The 21,694-nt window shown below is 40.0% G+C and overlaps 1 protein-coding gene across 1 annotated transcript; it reads right to left on the bottom strand.

The window, feature by feature from the left end:
• Window positions 1–4,032: 4,032 nt before the first annotated feature.
• LOC139022489 (sialic acid-binding Ig-like lectin 5) lies at window positions 4,033–9,557 on the bottom strand. Its single transcript, XM_070444030.1, has 9 exons — window positions 9,504–9,557; window positions 8,810–8,961; window positions 8,245–8,631; window positions 6,878–7,198; window positions 6,376–6,633; window positions 5,968–6,252; window positions 5,658–5,784; window positions 5,384–5,459; window positions 4,033–5,210 (listed from the first exon to the last, which is right to left on the bottom strand). Exons 2-9 carry the CDS (start codon window positions 8,868–8,870, stop codon window positions 4,818–4,820), a joined length of 1,908 nt encoding a protein of 635 aa, XP_070300131.1. The 5' UTR covers window positions 8,871–8,961; window positions 9,504–9,557; the 3' UTR covers window positions 4,033–4,817.
• Window positions 9,558–21,694: the final 12,137 nt, after the last annotated feature.

Raw genomic sequence — 21,694 nt, 5'->3', positions numbered from 1 at the left:
ATTAGGACACTTTATGTTGATGTTTCCTTTATTTTGGCAGTTACCTGTACATTACCCACAGATTTGGATATCTGGTTTCCGTTAAGCCTCTCAAACTTGTTTTTGCTAGCACACTTCCCTTTTCCTTATTCTGAGCTATGCCTCAAGGTGCTAAGATCAAATAATGAGAAATAGTTCACTCCAACAGAGGCCAGGCGTAAACACTTAATGCAATTTGTTTGGGGAAAAGGTTAAGATTGACATAACGGCCATATCTCAGATTGCTATTATTAGTGGAGGAGTGTATTAGTTTGCAGAGGTAGAAGGGTGTCTTGTTGAGGAGTGATTTGTAAATGAATGTGAGCCACTGGGATTGACGTTGAATGTTCGGTGAAGGCCAGTTGACGGAGGAGTATAGGTCACAGTGGTGGGTTTGGAATGGTCCGGTTGGTGAGGAAGCATATGGCAGAGTGGTACAGTAACAGTGGTGACCCGTTATTCAGGGCAGGTGGGGCAGAGCACCACACTTTTAGGAATATTAAAAAATATATATTTCTATATAAAAAAAAATTGGGGGGGCTTGCCTGTTTTGCTTGTTATTTTGGAATTAATACGTGTCACATATCAGTTTGCAAACAATGTAAAAAAATAAATGTAATTGAGTTAATAAAGCCGCTTACAAACATGATCTCTTTTTTGCTTTCTTGAGTAAGTCAGCTCCAAAATGCAGGTGTTTCAGCCTAGCTCAGTGCTTTCTGTGGTGGTGGGGCTAGCCAGGAGAAAATACAAAGCGTTGCGCCTGAGTTTTCTGTCATGATTGGCTCAGTTTTCTGTCACTCATGGGACAGTATGTCATCCCCAATTCTAAGGTTAGAGCTCAAAAATGTGTGCCCCTTGGGTTCTGCCATGGAGTTATATTAGAAGTGCCCATCCAAGAAGGCTCAAGGTCATTGGCAACAGAATGACATCAAATCACTTTATATCTAGCTTTGATTGGACTGATCATGTCAACATTTACTTTCAAAGTCTTAGCTAGCAGTCATCATCAGTTGTCAACAATCTACTGGCAAATCCTTTTTTAATCCTTGTCATATGAAATGAAATAATAGATTATTATCGAAATTATAGATAAAACGTATCGGTGCTCATCGGCCATTGTACATAAAGATTACGCAACAAGTTGGAAATCACAAATTCAACAATGAGTCGTTTGGAAGGAATCAGTGGCTAACTGTAAGCGTTGCAAAGAAACCACTAACGTTAGCTTCCTATTCAATGGAGTGGCTGTGTTTTCTTTTTCAAGTTCCCACCATAAATCCAGAGAATGCCAGACTTTGATGATAAAGTTTGATGACAACATTTGCCCACAAAGGACCGCTGCGCCACCTTCACATGGTGAGTCCAAAAATGTCTGGTATGCTGCTGCATAAATGATGTAATATGCAAGGGAGAAATGTATACTGTAGCTAAGAAAGTAATACTAAGTGTATGTTGTGTAGTAAGCTGTTAGTAGGCCATGTGCCTCACCCTAATAATTTGGTCTATTTTCACCAACGCGGTATTGTAAACACGTTGTTGGTGGCCAATGTGTGCTTGTTTGAAAACTTTTTTTGTACAGCTTGCACGTGCAAATTCAGCACACACAACATTCTATAATAGAATTGTGTTATTTGACGTGTCAAATTAATAGCTTATTTAACACGTCAAATAGTGTTATATGACGTGTATATTTTTTGACACGCAAAGACCCAAACGGTGTTCAATGTGCCTCACCCTAATAATTTGGTCTATTTTCACCTCTTAATTTCACCTAACCTGTTTTAGAGGAATGTAATCATTGAATATTGTAAGAGCTTTCATTGTCTTTTTATATGCCCCATTTATTTATCCTATGATTCTGACTTGTACAGGGAGTATATTGACTACATCTGTCGTCGCTCGCTCATTAATGTCTTAATCGAAATTACGGATAGCCTCTTATCCGCTCGTCGTCACCTTATCCCATAGTTTTACGTCTCAATTGTCAGTAGAAACCACATTTGTTTAAGCAAGTCAACCCTTTCAGCTATGTTATTTTTAAAGGCAGTAAATGAGGCTGAATGAACTGTTTCGCTGCCAGACAAGGCTCCATTTAAAGCCAGGTTTAGCAGTGGTAAGGTGTTGGGACTGCTGTTTGGACAGCTTTATGTAGGCCCTAACAGTTTGTGGGCACTGTTTGTCACCGTTATAGTGCAATTAATGTATTGTTTAGTGTTGTGTTGTGTAGTGGCTTTGAAGGCATGCATCCCACATGATTTTTTCTTGCCTCACCAAGATTTACATGCTATAATCGCCACTGTACAGTAGGTACAGTGCATCCATTTTGTTGAGGACAGTTTAAGGGGCCAGCTTGCAGAAAACATCCCCATAGTCCATAACCGCTCCTGTTTCCAGAAGACAAAGGGCTGTGAGTCGTGTTAGTTTATGGTTCAATCAGGTTTGTACTATGCTGTTTGTACTTACACATCACAGTTACAACAGTGGAAGCTGGAAGTGCTGTTGAGGTGTTGAGCACACAAACTCACCAGCATTTTCTCTTGTCACATTAGAGATTGTGAGAGTGTCCAGTCCAGATTTATTCTGTTCCAAAGCTGTTGACCTGTTCTTACTCCAGGTGAAGTTAGATGATGGTGGGTAGCTGTCAACACTGCAGGTCAGATTCAGGGTATCACCCTCTCTCACTGTGTTACTACCAGAGATCTTGGGTTCCTTCACAATTAGAAAACAAAGTGCATATGCAGGTAATCATGTTCATGAAATAGGGTCCACGTCGCGTTGCCCTGCCAACCGCTCACACGGACAAACAGAGCGAAGCCCTGTCCTTGGTGAGAATTCTCACACCCATGATGGCATCCACCATGCAGGCCACCTGGGGCACAGGAATGGCCCAGACCATGGTCTTCAAAGCGTCCATCTTCTGGGTGACCAGGACAGGGGAGAGAGTGGGCAAGGCCAGGGGAACTAGGTTGGGCTCTCAACTTACTTTTGAGGGTTAGAATAGTAGAATACACAAGGTGCCATTTCAAAATTTGGTTGTGCATCAGCAGTTTTTCTCTTGTTATGTCAGTCACTGGAAGTCACTCAATTAGCCCACGTCAGCAATTTATGTTGTTGTTGTTGATTGGTAAGTTAGGATAAACATGTTGTAATAATGGTTGATTACTGACCGAGGGGGACCCATTGATCACTCTCACTCAGATATCATATTAAAAACCGCAAACATTTATCTTCACCCTATGGCAAAATCTATAGAATTGCAGCAAACTTGCTCAAAAACGTCAATGTTTTCTCTATGCCCCATGGCAAAAATCTGTAGAATTGCAGGAAATTAAATCTAAAACATGCATTTTTTCTCTCCGCTGTCAAGAGGGGAGGCCTAAAATGTTGTGTTCGCAAGGTGGGGGAAACCACATTTTGCTTAGGGCCCCCAAAAGGATAGGGCCGGTTCTGACTACATGTGGGTGTATGGATGTGGGTATGCAGACCAGTGAGCCACTGCGGCCCTCCGTGATGAGTTCAGATTTTTTGTGGCCTCCACCCCCATCAAAGTTGCCCATCCCTGATTTATACCATTGGTAGCCTATAATTACTGTTGAACGAAATTTGCGGAGATGGTAGGTTGGAAATAGCTAAAAAAATACACCATTTATACATTCTTTTAACAGATTTCTGAGAACAAACAACTTAAAATACACAAGTCCATTAAGTGAGGTAGTGCCTCAATATAAAACAATACTGCAATAATGCACAAAAATATTCTCATATATGGGTTCGCTGACAATGTCATTAAAATGATACACACGCTTCAATGGGGCAGAAGGCCATGTGTTGTGGTGATTCTGGATGGCCAGATATCTAGCAACAACGACACAATGCTGCCATGTGGGGAATTGTAGGTGGCTCGTTTCAACAAGTTTTATGTTTTTTTTAGGTGCTTTATGCTAATATGGCAAACATTTGCTACCCAGCTAACCAACAACTGTAAAAATGTATTTGAGAGACAAGTGCTCATTGTGCAAATGTATTTATATTTTCAAAAAACCTTGGAGACAAAATATAGTTTATATGTCGTCAACAATCGAAACCAACCCGTCTGTTTACCCCATAGTTGTGCACTCGTCTGTTTGGTTGCTAAACAACCAACCCGTCTATAGTACACAACTTTTAAGTACTTTTTAACTTTTTTTCTTGATTAATTTCATTTGAGCTCTCTGGCTAGCCCAAAATGTACTGCAGTATATCAGTATTCTATGTACAGAAATATATTGGTTACAACCACACATACTACATAAAATCCCCACCCACAAAAATGAAAGGAAAGAGGAGAAAAACCAGAAATGGTTTGACCTCTCTACTTTTCCAAACCACATCATTGTCAGTCCTTCCTTATGGTGACAAAACAGAATCGTTACAAAAAGTTAAATGACGCCTCATTGAAAAGCATTACAAAAACATTACCAAAACTTGCTTCTATGTAGAACTAGAAAATATTCTTATTGAAAATGTACAACCACCAGATACATACAGTACTATCTGACACAGGGCTGTAAAATAAATCATTTACCAAAACTATTAACTACAGTAGTTTCAGTTATTAAACAACATCTCTGTACTATCGTAAAACATTCAAACTGGATTCAGCACATGAGGAAACAACACCAAAACTACAGTAGTTTCAGTTGAACAAAAGTCCCAGTATCATCATAAAACTTTCAATCTGGATTCAGAAAATGATATAAGAACACATGGCTGTACAATACTGCATTCTATCCCCCACATTACTAGCAAAAATATCTGTGTCACTCACCACCACCCATAATAGCCTTGACGTTGGAGTAAAGCGCTGTATCCTCATCTGTCTCTGCTGCTGGCTTACCGTTCTCTTTCTCCTCATCATTCCCCATCATCATTCCACTCCCCTCTACTCCATCTTCATCCCCTTCTTTCTTCTTCTCTCGTTTGATTTTGGCGTACTCTGGCTCTGTGGTGGTGGTCTCCTTCTCTGCCTCCTCAGGAGTCTTCTTCTTCAGCAGGGAGTAGTTGATGCTGGCGTAGTCCACTTCATTTGGTTCTTCCCTTGTGTCAAATTTTCCTGCGGCTCCACTGGTCTGGGTCCCTCCGTTTTCAGCTCCTCCTCTCAGCTCCAACTGCAGAGGGGTCTGTTCAACCCCCACAGCCTGTCCTGCATCCGTCTATGGAGTAGATTAATGAAAGCACTGTGTTAGGAGTCTTTAGTTAGCTTGGTGGTCCCAGATCTGTTTATGCTGTATTATCAACTACAGAAATCACTTCGATACTACTATTGGCATGTCAATGCTAACTGAATGTTGGTAAAGCTGAATAAAGAAATAAACTGGTACTGCACCTGTTGGTCTTCACATGCCACCATCTCCAGGTTTATGAAAGGGTTTTTGGAGTCCTTTGAGATCCTCTGTTTTTGTCTATGGAAAATATTACAATTGATATTTCTCAATAACTATATTCTGGAGGGGTTAGCAAGCAAGTCCATTACAATAAGGTGCAAGGCATTGGCGCTTTGACAATATATCTGATTCTCTTGATAGGAAATCTGAATTTCTGAAGACAATCACCAACACTCATATAACACTAACTGTACTTCAGTAATAGAATGCATGTACCTTTTACATTTCCCTGTCAAACACAGGAACATACAACAGATGGTGGCTGAGAGGGCTGCACCAATCACAAATGCAGTAATCAGTGGTAGGTCCGACAGCATAGCTATAATGTCTTCCCATTCCTTATCTAAAAAGAGAACAACAACTCTGTATGGGAAATGGCTCACATTACTTCATATCCTCTGGAAGAAAAAATTAGCAATTTTCCTACTCTCAACCTAAATGTACAGAACATTCTCAATATTGCAAACATTGGGTGGGATTGGGAAGCTGTGGCTCTCTAACCAAGTACCTTGACTTATATATTTACCTTCTTGCTTTTCTTGGCTGTTATTTTGGGTTACCTGCAACTTCTCTCTCACTACACCCACCACATTTCTGCTGACACACTCCACAGTGGTGTTGTTGTGGTTTCCAACAGGCAGGCTGATGGTGCTGTTCACTGAGGAACCCAACACTGACATAGTGTTCTCTGTGTTGAGCTCCAGCAGTGGCCACTCTATGAGGGGTAAGGGAACCCCCTGACTGACACACACACAGGTCATGACCTCTGCCTGGTCCACACACCCAGAGCCAGGAAGAATCACAGGAAGGTCTGGAAAAAGCCAGTGAAAAAGAGAGATATTGGTGATAGATTGATGCTATAAACATGGCAACATATTTCCAGATCATGAAATATTAAATGAGTTTGTATATTTACAATCCAGTTTGTACTTACACATCACAGTGACAACGGTGGAAGCTGTCATTGTCCTGTTGTGGTGATGAACTGTACACACATACTCCCCAGCATGTTCTCTTGTCACATTGGAGATGGTGAGAGTGGCATTTTCAGTGTAATTCTGAAGTGGGGCACTTATCCCATTCTTACTCCAAGTGATGTCAGATGGTATGTCACTGTCAACACTGCAGGTCAGATCCAGGGTACCATCCTCCTTCACCATTTTATGTCCAGTTATTTGGGGGTCTTTCACATCTTTGAGTGCAAAAAGTTAATAATTTTACATATTTATTTTTACACATACACTAAATTCAAACTATATTGGTTGAGGGACTAATAACAATGGATCATGATTAAAAAGGGAAAAAGTCAAAGCCATGACATAACTGGGGTTAGACTACATATTGTATCATTTGTTTATTATGAAGGTTAATCCTAGGTTTCAAAGATTCTCTGGAATAAGGTGTTTCATGTAAAATGTAGGATAGATGGTACTCACATGACACATTCAAAGTTACTGTCTCTTCAATTGTATATGTTTTCTGGAAGGTTACTTGACACGTAACCATCATGTTGTGGTGCTCAGCTGAGGGGGTAAAGGTCAAAGTTGAGAAGTGGGTTGTTGTCATATTGGTCAGGTCCTCTCTCATCTGTATGGTGGTGTTGTCTCGAAGCTCAGTGATGTTGTCTCCTGTCCCTCTCCATGTCCATGTTATTTTAGGAGGAGATCCAGAGCAGATTCCTGGTGCGGTGCAGATCAGAGTCGCTGGTTCTCCTTCTGTCAGAGGAGGAGTCAACACTGAGGGCTTCTGGGTTAGAGCTGGAGACAGGAAATACAAACACAGAAGTGAGTTTTACATCTGTCTACAAAACAGCAGTGACACATAATCACCATGCATGTGCTGACTTTGAATGGGAGTTTTCCCAGTAACAACATCTTGTCCTGTTATGAGAGGAGCAGGGTTGGGGAGTAACGGATTACATGTAATCCGTTACATGTAAGGGATTACAAAAAAACGGTAACTGTAATTCGTAACCTTACCAGCAAAAATATTGTAATCAGATTACAGATACTTTTGAAAAACGAGATGATTAAATTCAGAAAGGATGTTGGCAAAAAAAAATGTTTCACACTTCTCTGTTTTCTCAATGACATTCAAATCAGCATTGAGAAAAGGCGCGAGTCTGACTATAAGTTAGAGACCACTATGATGACACACCAAATGTGTTTGATGAATCGCGGGAAAAGAGCAGGAATAGGTTTTTGTAGGTTACAGTCCAAGCTATGTCTTCCAATGGTCCGACTGCTATCGGCATCCAAAGATTATCCAACTTGAATAAACTATTGGAGGTAAGGATGACAGCAATGGTGTAGTCTACGGCGGTACGGATATCACTTATTATCGATATCTACATAGCGCATTGATGTGAATCACACTGCTCCTCTCTCATTCAGCTATTTGCGCCATACGGATTGTGGTTGTTGTGGATGGCTTTTGACAAATCTGAATGTGTATTGGAAACATATAATGGTTGAATTCAAGAAGTTTAAGCTGTTTTTGAAACCAGTGGACAGCCAGTGAAAAATACGCTCTTGCAAAAGCTGAATAGTGAGGATCCAAGCCCAAAAGTGGGCTTTTATTGCTCAATCTAATTCATGCTGATTTAAAAAAAAAAAATCCATAGGCCTAATGGACACATGCTCAAACTTGCACACTTTTGATAGACTTAAAAGGGAAATCTGTAGTTGCTACATCCATTTTTTTTTAGATATATATTGAGCTGGAACTTGGCAAGTGTGAACTGTATACAATGAACTACAGTAATAGTCTGTCACTGTAATTGGTAATAATAGCAATGAAGTACCTTTCACTGTGATTTTCACTTTTTTGAGGTATGTATATGCACTTAGCAGTCTGAATTGATACTGTCCTGTGTCATTCTCTCTGATGTCATTGATGATCACACTACAGTTCTTCTTTGTCAGATCGGTCTCCAGTAGAGACACTCTCTGTTTATAACCCTCCTGAGCTTTAGAGGGAGTTTCAGAGTGGATAATTATGTCTTCATCCTGATCACATTTGCCCTTTTTAGGACATTTGAACCATATTGCTGCAGTAGGTTTGAAGTTCTCTGCATGATTGAAGGTACATGAAATGACAGCACATAGTCCCTTCTCTCCTGTTATCTTTGCTGGACTGAAGGCGATGGTCCAGGGTAATGCTGTTCGTGGTGGTGGTGATTGTGGCTGCCCTGAAGGAGGGACATTAATAAAGTCATGAGTAATACAGAAAGCACTTCAATACTACTTCACTTGTTTGTAACATTTTTCATGATATAGTATCTATTGAGATATTTGCCATACCACTACTGCTACCACATCTACTACTGATTATTATATTAATGCTAGTAGTGATGAAAGGGACCTTACTTTTGCACGTGGTTATCTCTGTCAGAGAGAAAAGTAGAGCTGCCCAGATGAGGACCCACATCCTGCCTCTACTGCCTCGATGAATCAATCACAACACCGGGGTCTCTCTCCTCTTTCTCTAATGGTCACTATCTCTGTCTCTGTCTACTGGTCTGGAGCACAAGACGAGTGTGAAATAGAATATGAAATGGTGTTGTGATAATAACAACATATAGCAATACACATCGGATATGAATATTTCATTACACCTTTATGAGTGCTACATTGGCATTCATAACAACCTTCTTAGCACTTTTATTCAACTAAGATGTATTTTGCTGTAATGCCTAGAGAGGATGTCAAAGAAACATTTATGGTCACAGTTCATATGAATGCTTTCTTCACAATGCATTACAAGCCCATTTATAACTCCTTATGATTGACTCCTTATAATGCAATATAATGCCCAACATAGGCGCTAATAACTGCTCATAAATATATTTAACTGCATTCAGAAATCTCTATACCTAGGCTATATAAAGCCTTTTGAAGCAATATGTTGAAATGCCATAAATGAATAATAGAATATTACCATTATATTACTTAGTCATAATCAAATTAACAGTCATTCAATTTAACGAAACAAAACGATATAATGGTTAAATAGCTTGTCTTTTGATCCATGCAGAAACAAAATACTGAATCAGCACATTACCTCTCTCTGTGTGCTCTCTCTTCCTATTGACTGTGAGCCCTGTGTGAGTCTCTGATGGGTGTAAACTGTCACTTCATGTCCCCAGTCTGGTACTCCTCCCTCTAACCTGGTGCTGCAATCCAGGAAGTTCCTCTGTACTATATCGTCCAGCCATACTGTACCGTATGGGCCATAATCAACACAAACCCATTAACCCAAAATTCTTGCAACCAATAGAATGTTATATATATGGGGGATAAAACCTTACCAGCCCTGCAGATTTTGCTGAGAGGAGGCAGAGTCATTAGATATTTTATTTTGGTACTGTCCATATGTAGCTGGTTTTTGGTCACAGGTCAAGGAATGTCTGAAGAATTGCAACATTTACCTGGAGCTAATGCTGCAGATAGCACTACTGGGTGATCAATAATATAATAATACTAATAGCAAAAATGTTTATCTTTAATTTACAATCTGTAGAAGCTATGAGAATAGAAAGGTTCAGAACTTTTGTGAAGCATCACAGGACAGTTGAAAAAATATATGGCAAATAGAAATCCAATATGGATGATGTTAAGAGATAGATGGGAGGGGTTGAATGGAGCTGAAGAGTGGGACTAATAAAAACAAGATAACTAATGTAAAATATACTGTGTCTGTAAAATGTATATAGGTTCAGAACCTTTGGCAAATAGAAATCAAACTGGATGGACATCAGAAATAGAGGAAGGCCATGACTAAAAACAAACAAAATATGAATATTGTAAAATAGATTGTGTCCTTGAAATGTAAATAGTATGTATAAGCTGGAAGTAGAAGCATAAGTGTTGTTGTTCATTAGTTTACTCCAATTTGGGGAGGGGTGGTAGAGTTTGCGGGAAAAAATAAAGGAAAAAATATTTTAATAAGATGTGTATATATATATTTTTTATTTATTTTACCTTTATTTATACCGTTTTTTTTCTCATTGAGATAATATCTATTTTCCAAGAGAGACCTGGTCCAATAGCAGCAAAGGGAACAACGTTACAGACAAAACAACTTACATACACTAACACAACATTAAACAAAACTATAAACCCACATACAGTACAACAATTACATATAACATTAAAAACACAAACATCTTGACTTAAAACAGCTGGCCTAAAGACAATTACACTCTTCTATGATATTTACATCGATCAAGTGATTAAACTCCACCAACGAAACTAGATCATCACATTTTAAAATGTTATATATGTATATATGTATGTGTTTGTATGTACGTATGTACTGTATATGTATGTATATATATATATATATCATTGGAAATGATGCAGACAATTACATTGATGGAAGCTACAATCTATCTGCAAAATTAAAGTTGATCTGTCCCCTAAAAAGAAAAAGAAAGAAAACAAGAGAACATCCCTGGTAATCCCTACTGCCTCTGATCTGGTGGACTCACTAAACACAAATGCTTTGTTTTCAAATGATGTCTGAGTGTTGGCAATTGCACCTGGTTATCCGTAAACTAAAATAAACAAGAATATGGTGCCCTCTGGTTTGCTTAATATAAGGAATTTGAAATCATTATTACTTTTACTTTTGATACTTAAGTATATTTCAAACCAAATACCTTTAGACTTTTACTCAAATAGTATTTTACTGGTTGACTTTCACTTTTAGTTGAGTCATTTTCTATTAAGATATCTTTGCTTTTACTCAAGTATGACAATTGGGTACTTTTTCCACCACTGGTTACATTTGCATAATATGGAGAATGCCTTCCATTGGATAGAGATAAACTGCCAAAATTCTCACTGTTTTTGATGCCCTCTGTGGTCTGAGAAATTAAGTCATTTCCTCAATATGTAAGATCTGCTGCAAAAAGGGTACTGTCCGTGGGAGTTAAAAACACATTTTCTGCCATATTCTAAAGTAACTCACAGGCGTGCTGAATGCACTTATTATGAGTTGCAGGAAGCCTAGTGGTTAAGAGCGTGGGCCAGTAACCGAAAGTTTGCTGGTAAGAATCCCCGAGCCGGTGGGAAGTGGAAAAAATCTGCAGGGTAGCGTTAAACGCAGAAGACACATTTCGGTTGAATGCGTTCAGCTGTGCAACTGACTAGGTAATCCCTTTATTATCAACGTTAGAGGCTACTGGGTTGTAATCAATATATTTTTGTGATGGTTTTATACCACAATCTTTCACGTAAACAGACATCTCAGACCCACTTTTGAAGAGTGATGATGCCTCTTTCACCGTTACATTATGTTGACTTAAGAACAAGAAGACATGGCAATAATGCAGCTGATCACAGCCTGAAATGGAAGAAATGTGTTGCAACAATGCCTGATAAAGTATCAGTAATGTGTAAACTGTCAGATGAATTTCAGGGTCAATTTGTGTAGTTGTAATAGAAGTGCATGTTGTCATACATCAACATAATTGTACATTTCTCTAAAAACAATATCACTGTAAAAGCCATGATGCCTTCTTCGTCTTCAACTCAGTTTCCCATTAAATTTTGATTGTGTTTAACCAGACCGGTTAGTGCGTCTTCACAGAGTTTGACCAACCCTTACAACACTCTGTGGGCCCTAGTTAAGTTCCTCTTCACACTTTGAGACTGTGCTAAAGTGCAAAGGTCTTGCTATATTTGTTAGGTGGAGTTTTACTTCTCCTAAATACTTACATGCCACTTGGAACACTAGTCACTTTAATAACGCCACTTGAATAATGTTTCCATATCTTGCATTTCTCATCTCATATGTATATACTGTATTCTATACTATCTACTGTATATCTGTCTATGCCGCACTGACATTGCTCGTCCATATATTTATATATTCTCAATTCCATTCCTTTACTTAGATATGCGTGTATTAGGTATTTGTTGTGAATTTGTTAGATATTTCGCTACACCCACAAAAACATCTGCTAAGCACGTGTGACAAATACAATTTGAGTTGATTTGAAAGTCCATCATCAGCGTGCACCATACTACACACATTCACAAAGTTGGTCCCTAAACTAAAAGCCTTGTAGAGTTATTTTGTCAAATTGTCAAATTGATTGGAATTGAGCTGAAATTGAGGCTAAAACTAAGTGGGTAAACAACTAAGTAAAAAATACTCAACTGATGCATTTGGCACAACTATTGTGATAAAACAAGGTTTGGTCTGCACAAATATAATTACATAAGCATTGTGGAAGCCTGCGCGTTGGTTGTTTAAACTCTGTATTGTATCACAAAAAATATCAGCTATCACAGCCATGGTGTCAAATGCGTTGTACATCAGTTGTACAACCTGAGTGTGTACAGGGCCAAATATATCTATTCAGTCAGATATTAGTGACTATTAGTAAAGACCCACCAGCACCATGAATGGCTGAAGTTATGTATGCTCTACCAATGACCTTTGGTTTGCTTTTAGTTGTTTTTGTAATACGTTGAGATGCACTAAAAACTGAGCTGTTAAGATGGAACGCAAGAACTGACCAATGTGAACCATATGCACAATTATTTAATAAAAATATGAACTGCCCTCATGCATTAGTGCAAAGACTGAAAAAACAATTATACCAAGGGCCTGAATGTCAATGCAATATTTTAGGTTAATTAATGCTGACTTTAGTATCATCTACAACTGTGGCTAATTGTGCTGATATTAAAACTTGTAGGGATAGGGACTAGTACTCTGGAGCGGGATCGATTTGGTGGTGGAGGGTCCGTCATGGTTTGGGGCGGTGTGTCACAGCATCATCGGACTGAGCTTGTTGTCATTGCAGGCAATCTCAACACTGTGCGTTACAGGGAGGACATCCTCCTCCCTCATTTGGTACCCTTCCTGCAGGCTCATCCTGACATGACCCCGTAGCATGACAATGCCACCAGCCATACTGCTCGTTCTGTGCATGATTTACTGCAAGACAGGAATGTCAGTGTTCTGCCATGGCCAGCGAAGAGCCTGGATCTCAATCCCATTGAGCACATCTGGAACCTGTTGGATCGGAGGTTGAGGGCTAGGGCCATTCCCCCCAGAAATGTCCAGGAAGAAGAGAAGGGTAACATCTCACAGCAAGAGCTGGCAAATCTGGTGCAGTCCATGAGGAGGAGATGCACTGCAGTACTTAATGCAGCTGGTGGCCACACCAGATACTGACTGTTACTTTTGATTTTGACCCCCCCTTTGTTCAGGGACACATTATTCCATTTCTGTTAGTCACATGTCTGTGGAACTTGTTCAGTTTATGTCTCAGTTGTTGAATCTTATTATGTTCATATAAATATTTACGCATGTTACGTTTGCTGAAACTAAACGCAGTTGACAGTGAAAGGACATTTCTTTTTTGCTGAGTTTATCATTCCATGAATGTAAATACATGCTCTTTTTAAAACCCTTTATTTTTTCCTTCCAATTGTTTCTACCCACATTTAAACATATTACAATGACTATTTTTAAATCTATTTTGTTCATAGAAAAATGTCATTGAGTATTTTCCTCTAAACCTATAGCTTTGCCTCACACAGAGCCTGATATTTCATTAAAGGTAAATTACATTTTCTTATAAAAACCCTTTATTTCTTTAAAAAAAAATACTACCAACATTTAAACATATTACTATTATTAAAGTTTACTATGCAATATTAAACTATACCTCTGTTTTTATTTTTTTACTAAACCTTTATATAAATCCTACATATTTTTTATCACACAATACTACATTTTAATACCCATTAAATGTTTATATGTATAATTATTTTGTTGTAGGAAAAACTGTTTTTTAAGGTATTTGTTTTTCGAAAGAACACCTTGGGGCCTGGCTCTCTCTCTCTGAATGTAACCTGACACACACCCACATGCACATACACACAACCTTTGAGGGAGAGACTTAGGTCCAGCTGAAGAGAGACAAAGGGAGCCTGAGATTTCATTAAAGAGATTTCATTTTAAAACCCTTTATTTCTTCAAAAGTGTTACTGCCAACATTTAAACATATTACTATTATAAAAAATTACTATGCAATATTAAACTATACCTCTGTTTTTATTTTTTACTAAACCATATAATACATATTTTTATCACACATTACTACAAAATATAAATATATATTTAAAATGTATAATTATTTTATTTGTTGGAAAGGCAGTTAAACATTTTATTTTCATTTTTTAATTATTATTTTAGTTAAGCTTTAATTTGGTGTATTGTACTTGTGAATGTATGAAAGTGAAATATTTCCCCAAAATATTTTTGAATTTCGCGCTCTGCCTTTTCAGTGGATGTTGTTGATGGGTTCTGCTAGCGGAACCCCTAGCCTCAAGAAGTTTTAAAAGCTTCAAACTCAGGCCTCCCCCATTCAGTACATACATTCCCAACTGTTTCAAATGTTCAAACTCAGGCCTCCCCAATTCACTACATAAATTCCCAACTGTTTCAAATTGTCAACCACATTCAAAAGTTCAACAAGGTCACTACACATCAATCAACATTATATTTTTATTGCAAACATATGCTTTACTTAAAAGGAAAAGCTGCACAATCATGTTACATAAGTACTCACTTTATAGCGTGAGAACATACGGACAGGATGTCCATTAAAGGGCATAAACAAGTGACACTAAAAATAGATCCTCAATCACTTTTGGACACATGCCGTATACTGTATTCTCTCTTGAGGCTATTCCCCTGCGTAGTGCCAACACCAAGAACATCACCAGAGAGCTGCTACAGATGTTCTCCAAGGTAGGTTTAACCCGAGAGATCCTGACGGACCAAGGTACAGTGTTCATGTCCAAGGTGGTGAAAGATTTATGCAAATTGCTTCAAATCAAACTGTGCACATCTGTATATCACACCCAGACCGACGGCCTAGTCAAGAGATTCAATAGAACCCTGAAATCCATGCTCAGACGGACCATGGAGCGAGATGGGAGAAACTGGGACCAGCTGCTGTTTTTCATGATGTGGCGCAGCGGTCTAAGGCACTGCATCTCAGCTCTAGAGGCGTCACTACAGACCCTGGTTCCATTCCAGGCTGTATCACAATCGTCTGTAATTGGGAGTCCCACAGGGTGGTGCACAATTGGCCCAGCATTGTCTGGGTTAGGGTTTGGCAGGGGTAGGCCAAGATTGTAAATAAGAATTTGTTCTTAACTGACTTGCCTAGTTAAATATAGGTTCGATTTTCTGTCCAAAAATGATGTAGAAAGATTAATCCATGCTTTTGTTACTTCTAGGTTAGACTACTGCAATGCTCTACTTTCCGGCTACCCGGATAAAGCACTAAATAAACTTCAGTTAGTGCTAAATACGGCTGCTAGAATCCTGACTAGAACCAAAAAATTTGATCATATTACTCCAGTGCTAGCCTCCCTACACTGGCTTCCTGTTAAGGCAAGGGCTGATTTCAAGGTTTTACTGCTAACCTACAAAGCATTACAGGCTTGCTCCTACCTATATTTCCGATTTGGTCCTGCCGTACATACCTACACGTACGCTACGGTCACAAGACGCAGGCCTCCTAATTGTCCCTAGAATTTCTATGCAAGCAGCGGGAGATCCGTGGGGCGACGCACAATTGGCATAGCGTCGTCCGGGTTAGGGAGGGTTTGGCCGGTAGGGATATCCTTGTCTCAGTATGTAAAAAAAATAAAAATAAAATAATATGTTATAAAAATGTATGCACTCTACTGTAAGTCGCTCTGGATAAGAGCGTCTGCTCTTGGCCGGTAGGGATATCCTTGTCTCAGTATGTAAAAAAAAAAAAAAATGTTATAAAATGTATGCACTCTACTGTAAGTCGCTCTGGATAAGAGCGTCTGCTAAATTACTAAAATGTAAAAATTACTATTATTTGACCATGCTGGTCATTTATGAACATTTGAACATCTTGGCCATGTTCTGTTATAATCTCCACCCGGCACAGCCAGAAGAGGACTGGCCACCCCTCATAGCCTGGTTTCTTCCTAGGTTTTGGCCTTTCTAGGGACTTTTTCCTAGCCACCGTGCTTCTACACCTGCATTGCTTGCAGTTTGGGGTTTTAGGCTGGGTTTCTGTACAGCACTTTGATATATCAGCTGATGTAAGAAGGGCTATATAAATACATTTGATTTGATTTAGATAAATAAAATAAAAATGTGGCTTTGCAGTTATGTCAAATGTGGTGTCTCCATCTAGTGGTTGTTTGTAGGATATGATCTTGAACGGATACATCTTAATTATGTCAACAGAATAAATTGTTAATGAACTGGATTAGTTCTATAGAAAACCTCTACTGTTCTCTACTGTCATACCATCTGTATAATCACTGTCAAATACAATTTGTTTTAATAGACATCCAACTTTTGACACCATGTATTACAGAGGAGGCTGGTAGGAGGGACTATATGAGCACATGCTCGTTGTAATGGCTGGAATGAAATGAATGGAACAGAGTCATACATATGGTTTCCATGTGTTTGATACCGTTCCATCCCTTCTTTTCCAGTCATTACAATGAGACTGTCCACCTGTAGCTCCTCCTACCAGCCTCCTCTGGTGTATTAATAAGTAGACAGGACACCATAGTGTTAGCTTTAGGAACGTCTTTACCAAGATAAAACCATATTTTGATACAGAGCAGTATGGCTACTGTAGTATATCATGCTACAAGACAGTTAAAACATATTTTATTTTAAACATAATTTATAAATTCTTTGAACAAATTTTAGGTAACAAACAACTAAAATACACACAACAATCAAAAGTAAGGTAGTGACTCAATATATAGGTTTAGGTTTAAATCAAAATGCAAAAACATGAAAGGACAGAGGAGAAAAACGAGAAATGGTTTGACTGCTCTTCTCCAAACCACGTCTTTGTCAGTCTTTCCCCATGATGACACAAAAACAGAATAACTTCAAAAGTAATATTACATTAACTTCCATAAACATTTACGAGACAAACATAAAAATACTTGTTTCTATGTGCAACCAGCAACAAATCGTATTAAACATTACAACCACTAGGTATCGGGTGACAAAGGGCTGGAAAATAAAGCATTACCAAAACTATTACCTACAGTAGTTTCCGTTTAACAAAGTCTCTGTATCATCATAAAACATTCAAACTGCAATCAGCTCATGAGCAAACAACACCAACACTATAAACTACAGCAGTTACGTTTGAACAAAAGTCCCAGCCTCATAAAATATTACATCTGGATTCAAAAAATGAGAACACCACATGGGTGTATAATAGAAGCCATAGTACTGTGTGCTATCCACAACTTTTTCTAGACAAATTGCTGTGTCACTCTCCACCCATAATAGCCTTGACGTTGGAGTAAAGCACCGCATCCTCATCTGTCTCTTGTACTGGCTTACCGTCCCCTTGCTACTTCCCCATCATCTCTTCCCCTTCCTCCTCTTCTTCCGGATCCAGCACGCCACTGCCCTCCCCCTCATTCTTCTTCTCTCGTTTGATTTCAGCGTAGTCTGACTCTGTGTTGGTGGTCTTCTTCTCTGCCTGCTCAGGAGTCTTCTTCTTCAGTAGGGAGTAGTTGATACTGGCGTAGGCCACCTCTTTTGGTTCTTCCCCTGTGACAGTGTCCCGCAGCTCCACTGGTCTGGGGCCCTCCATTTCCAGCTCCCTCCCTCAGCTCCACTTGCAGAGGTGTCTGTTTGCCCCCCACAGCCTGTCCTGCATCTGTCTATGGAGTACATTACAGAAATAATTTTGCAAGGAGTATTTTGTTAGTTTGTTTGTATTGTCTTGTAAATTCCTATTGGCATGTCAATGCTAACAGAATGTTGGTAAAGCTGAATAAAGAAAGAAACTGGTACTGCACCTGTTGGTCTTCAAGTCACCAACTCCAGGTTCATAAAAGGGCTTTTGGAGTCTGGGGTCCTCTCTTTGCGTCTAAGGAAAATATTACAAATGAAATGACTCAATAACTGTATTTTGGAGGGGTTAAACAACATACTCAGTGAATAGTATCTGTACGACAGTAATAGAATGCATGTACTTTTTACATTTCCCTGTCAAACACAGGAAGATACAACTGATGGTGGCTGAGAGGGCTGCACCAATCACAAATGCAGTAATCAGTGATGGGTCCGACAGCATAGCCAAGATGTCTTTAGATACTTCCTCTATAAAGAGAACAACACATGTCTGATTTTAGAAGTGGCTCACAATACTTAGTGTCCTCTGAAGAAAAAATATTTTCTCAATCAAAGCATGTAAATCCTCTACTGTATGTTGCGTTCATATTGGGTGGGACTGTGGCTCTCTAACTTAAATCTTCACATCCTTGCATTTCTTGTTTATCGTTTTGGGTGACTTGCAGCTTCTCTCTCACTCTGCCACTTCCTCTACGCTGAAGACAATGTGAAGGTCATAAAATGTACAGTACTTACGTGCCACACTCAATTTCAGTGTCTTCTTGGTTGCGATGATGCCATTGAAGGTCACCAGACATGTGATCTTGATGCTTATGGGGTAAGGGTGAAATTTGAGAAGTGGGTTGTTGTGACGCAAGTCAGTTCCTCTTTCTCCTGTATGGTGGTGTTTTCTCGGAGCTCAGTGATGTTGTCTCCTGTCCCTCTCCATGTCCATGTGATGTTAGGAGGAGTTCCAGAACAGATCCCCGGGGCGGTGCAGGTCAGAGAAGCTGGTTCTCCCTCTGTCAGAGCAGGAGTAAACACAGAGGCCTCTTGGGTCAGAGCTGGACACAGGAAATACAAACTCAGATGTTAATTTCATATCTGTGTACCAGACATCAGAGAAACAGAATCAGACGCAGTGTGACAGAATCCTAACTACGCTAACCCTGTTAAACTTCTCCAAATAAAGCCCATAAAATTCCACCGTTGTTTAGAAAAAAATCTGACTTTGGAAAAGGAGACTTGGGGAGGGTAATCTTGAAATGTATGAATTGGAGGTATGCATCTGTATGTTACAGTCAGTGTACAAAATAACTGACAGCAATAGCCATGCTGTACCTGTCGCTGTGACTTTCATTTTCTCTAGGTATGTAAATGGTCCTCCTTTCATTCTGAGTTGATACTCTCCAGTGTCATTCTCTCTGACATCATTGACGATCACATTACAGTTCTTCTTTGTCAGGTCTGTCTCCAGTAGAGACACTCTGTTTTTACCCTCCCCTTGCTTTAGAGAGATCTTTGGAATGGAAAATGATATGTTTATCCTTATCACAGTTGCCATTTGTAGGGCATTTGTGCATTTGTACCATATTGCTGCGGTAGGCTTGACACTATCAGGGTGATTGAAAGTACATGAAATAACATTACCTACAGTCACTACAGTTATTTTTTTCTGGAATGAAGGTGATGCTGTATGTGTTTGCAGCTGCTGCTGGGGGGGCCTGTCTTAATGGAGGGAAATGAATAGTTATGAGTAATACAGGACACACTTGGATACTACTTCACATGTCCGTAACATTTGTGATGATACAGAATCAGTTTAGATTAAAATGGGTCTTACCATTACAAATACCACATCTGTACAAATACTAATGATTTCAATGTTGACAATACTTTAATGATAAAAGGGACCCTACTTTGACATGTTGCTCTCTCTCTCAGAGAGAAGAGTAGAGCTGCCCAGATGAGGACCCACATCCCGCCTCCACTGCCTCATCAATCAACCAAAACACCAGTGTCTGTCCTTTTTCACCTCTTTCTCTGGTCACCTTGTCTGTTTCCACAGGTCTGGAGCACAGAAAGAGTATAGAATAACATGACAAACAGTGTTATACACTGCTCAAAAAAATAAAGGGAACACTAAAATAACACATCCTAGATCTGAATGAATGAAATATTCTTATTAAATACTTTTTTCTTTACATAGTTGAATGTGCTGACAACAAAATCACACAAAAATTATCAATGGAAATCAAATTTATCAACCCATGGAGGTCTGGATTTGGAGTCACACTCAAAATTAAAGTGGAAAACCACACTACAGGCTGATCCAACTTTGATGTAATGTCCTTAAAACAAGTCAAAATGAGGCTCAGTAGTGTGTGTGGCCTCCACGTGCCTGTATGACCTCCCTACAACGCCTGGGCATGCTCCTGATGAGGTGGCGGATGGTCTCCTGAGGGATCTCCTCCCAGACCTGGACTAAAGCATCCGCCAACTCCTGGACAGTCTGTGGTGCAACGTGGCGTTGGTGGATGGAGCGAGACATGATGTCCCAGATGTGCTCAATTGGATTCAGGTCTGGGGAACGGGCGGGCCAGTCCATAGCATCAATGCCTTCCTCTTGCAGGAACTGCTGACACACTCCAGCCACATGAGGTCTAGCATTGTCTTGCATTAGGAGGAACCCAGGGCCAACCGCACCAGCATATGGTCTCACAAGGGGTCTGAGGATCTCATCTCGGTACCTCATGGTACAACCTCTGGAGAGCACATGGAGGGCTGTGCGGCCCCCCAAAGAAATGCCACCCCACACCATGACTGACCCACCGCCAAACCGGTCATGCTGGAGGATGTTGCAGGCAGCAGAACGTTCTCCACGGCGTCTCCAGACTCTATCACGTCTGTCACATGTGCTCATGTGCTCAGTGTGAACCTGCTTTCATCTGTGAAGAGCACAGGGCGCCAGTGGCGAATTTGCCAATCTTGGTGTTCTCTGGCAAATGCCAAAAGTCCTGCACGGTGTTGGGCTGTAAGCACAACCCCCACCTGTGGACGTCGGGCCCTCATACCACCCTCATGGAGTCTGTTTCTGACCGTTTGAGCAGACACATGCACATTTGTGGCTCCTTGCACAAAGGCGGAGGTAGCGGTCCTGCTGCTGGGTTGTTGCCCTCCTACGGCCTCCTCCACGTCTCCTAATGTACTGGCCTGTCTCCTGGTAGCGCCTCCATGCTCTGGACACTACGCTGACAGACACAGCAAACCTTCTTGCCACAGCTCGCATTGATGTGCCATCCTGGATGAGCTGCACTACCTGAGCCACTTGTGTGGGTTGTAGACTCCGTCTCATGCTACCACTAGAGTGAAAGCARCGCCAGCATTCAAAAGTGACCAAAACATCAGCCAGGAAGCATAGGAACTGAGAAGTGGTCTGTGGTCACCACCGGCAGAACCACTCCTTTATTGGGGGTGTCTTGCTAATTGCCTCTAATTTCCACCTGTTGTCTATTCCATTTGCACAACAGCATGTGAAATTGATTGTCAATCAGTGTTGCTTCCTAAGTGGACAG

This window comes from Salvelinus sp. IW2-2015, linkage group LG6.1, assembly GCF_002910315.2.
Source record: "Salvelinus sp. IW2-2015 linkage group LG6.1, ASM291031v2, whole genome shotgun sequence".
NCBI lineage: Eukaryota > Metazoa > Chordata > Actinopteri > Salmoniformes > Salmonidae > Salvelinus > Salvelinus sp. IW2-2015.
Note: the sequence above shows the minus strand (reverse complement) of the source record. Positions and strands in the feature narration are given on the sequence as shown.

Bases quoted from the DNA above. Each gene is read 5' to 3' on its own strand.
- LOC139022489 (XM_070444030.1), bottom strand. From the start codon at position 8,870: ATGTGGGTCCTCATCTGGGCAGCTCTACTTTTCTCTCTGACAGAGATA. The intron at 5,785-5,967 runs GTAAATATATAA...TTCTCTTTTTAG, and splicing joins CAGCCAAGAAAAGCAAGAAG to ATAAGGAATGGGAAGACATT. The intron at 5,460-5,657 runs GTACATGCATTC...TATTTTCCATAG, and splicing joins TTGACAGGGAAATGTAAAAG to ACAAAAACAGAGGATCTCAA.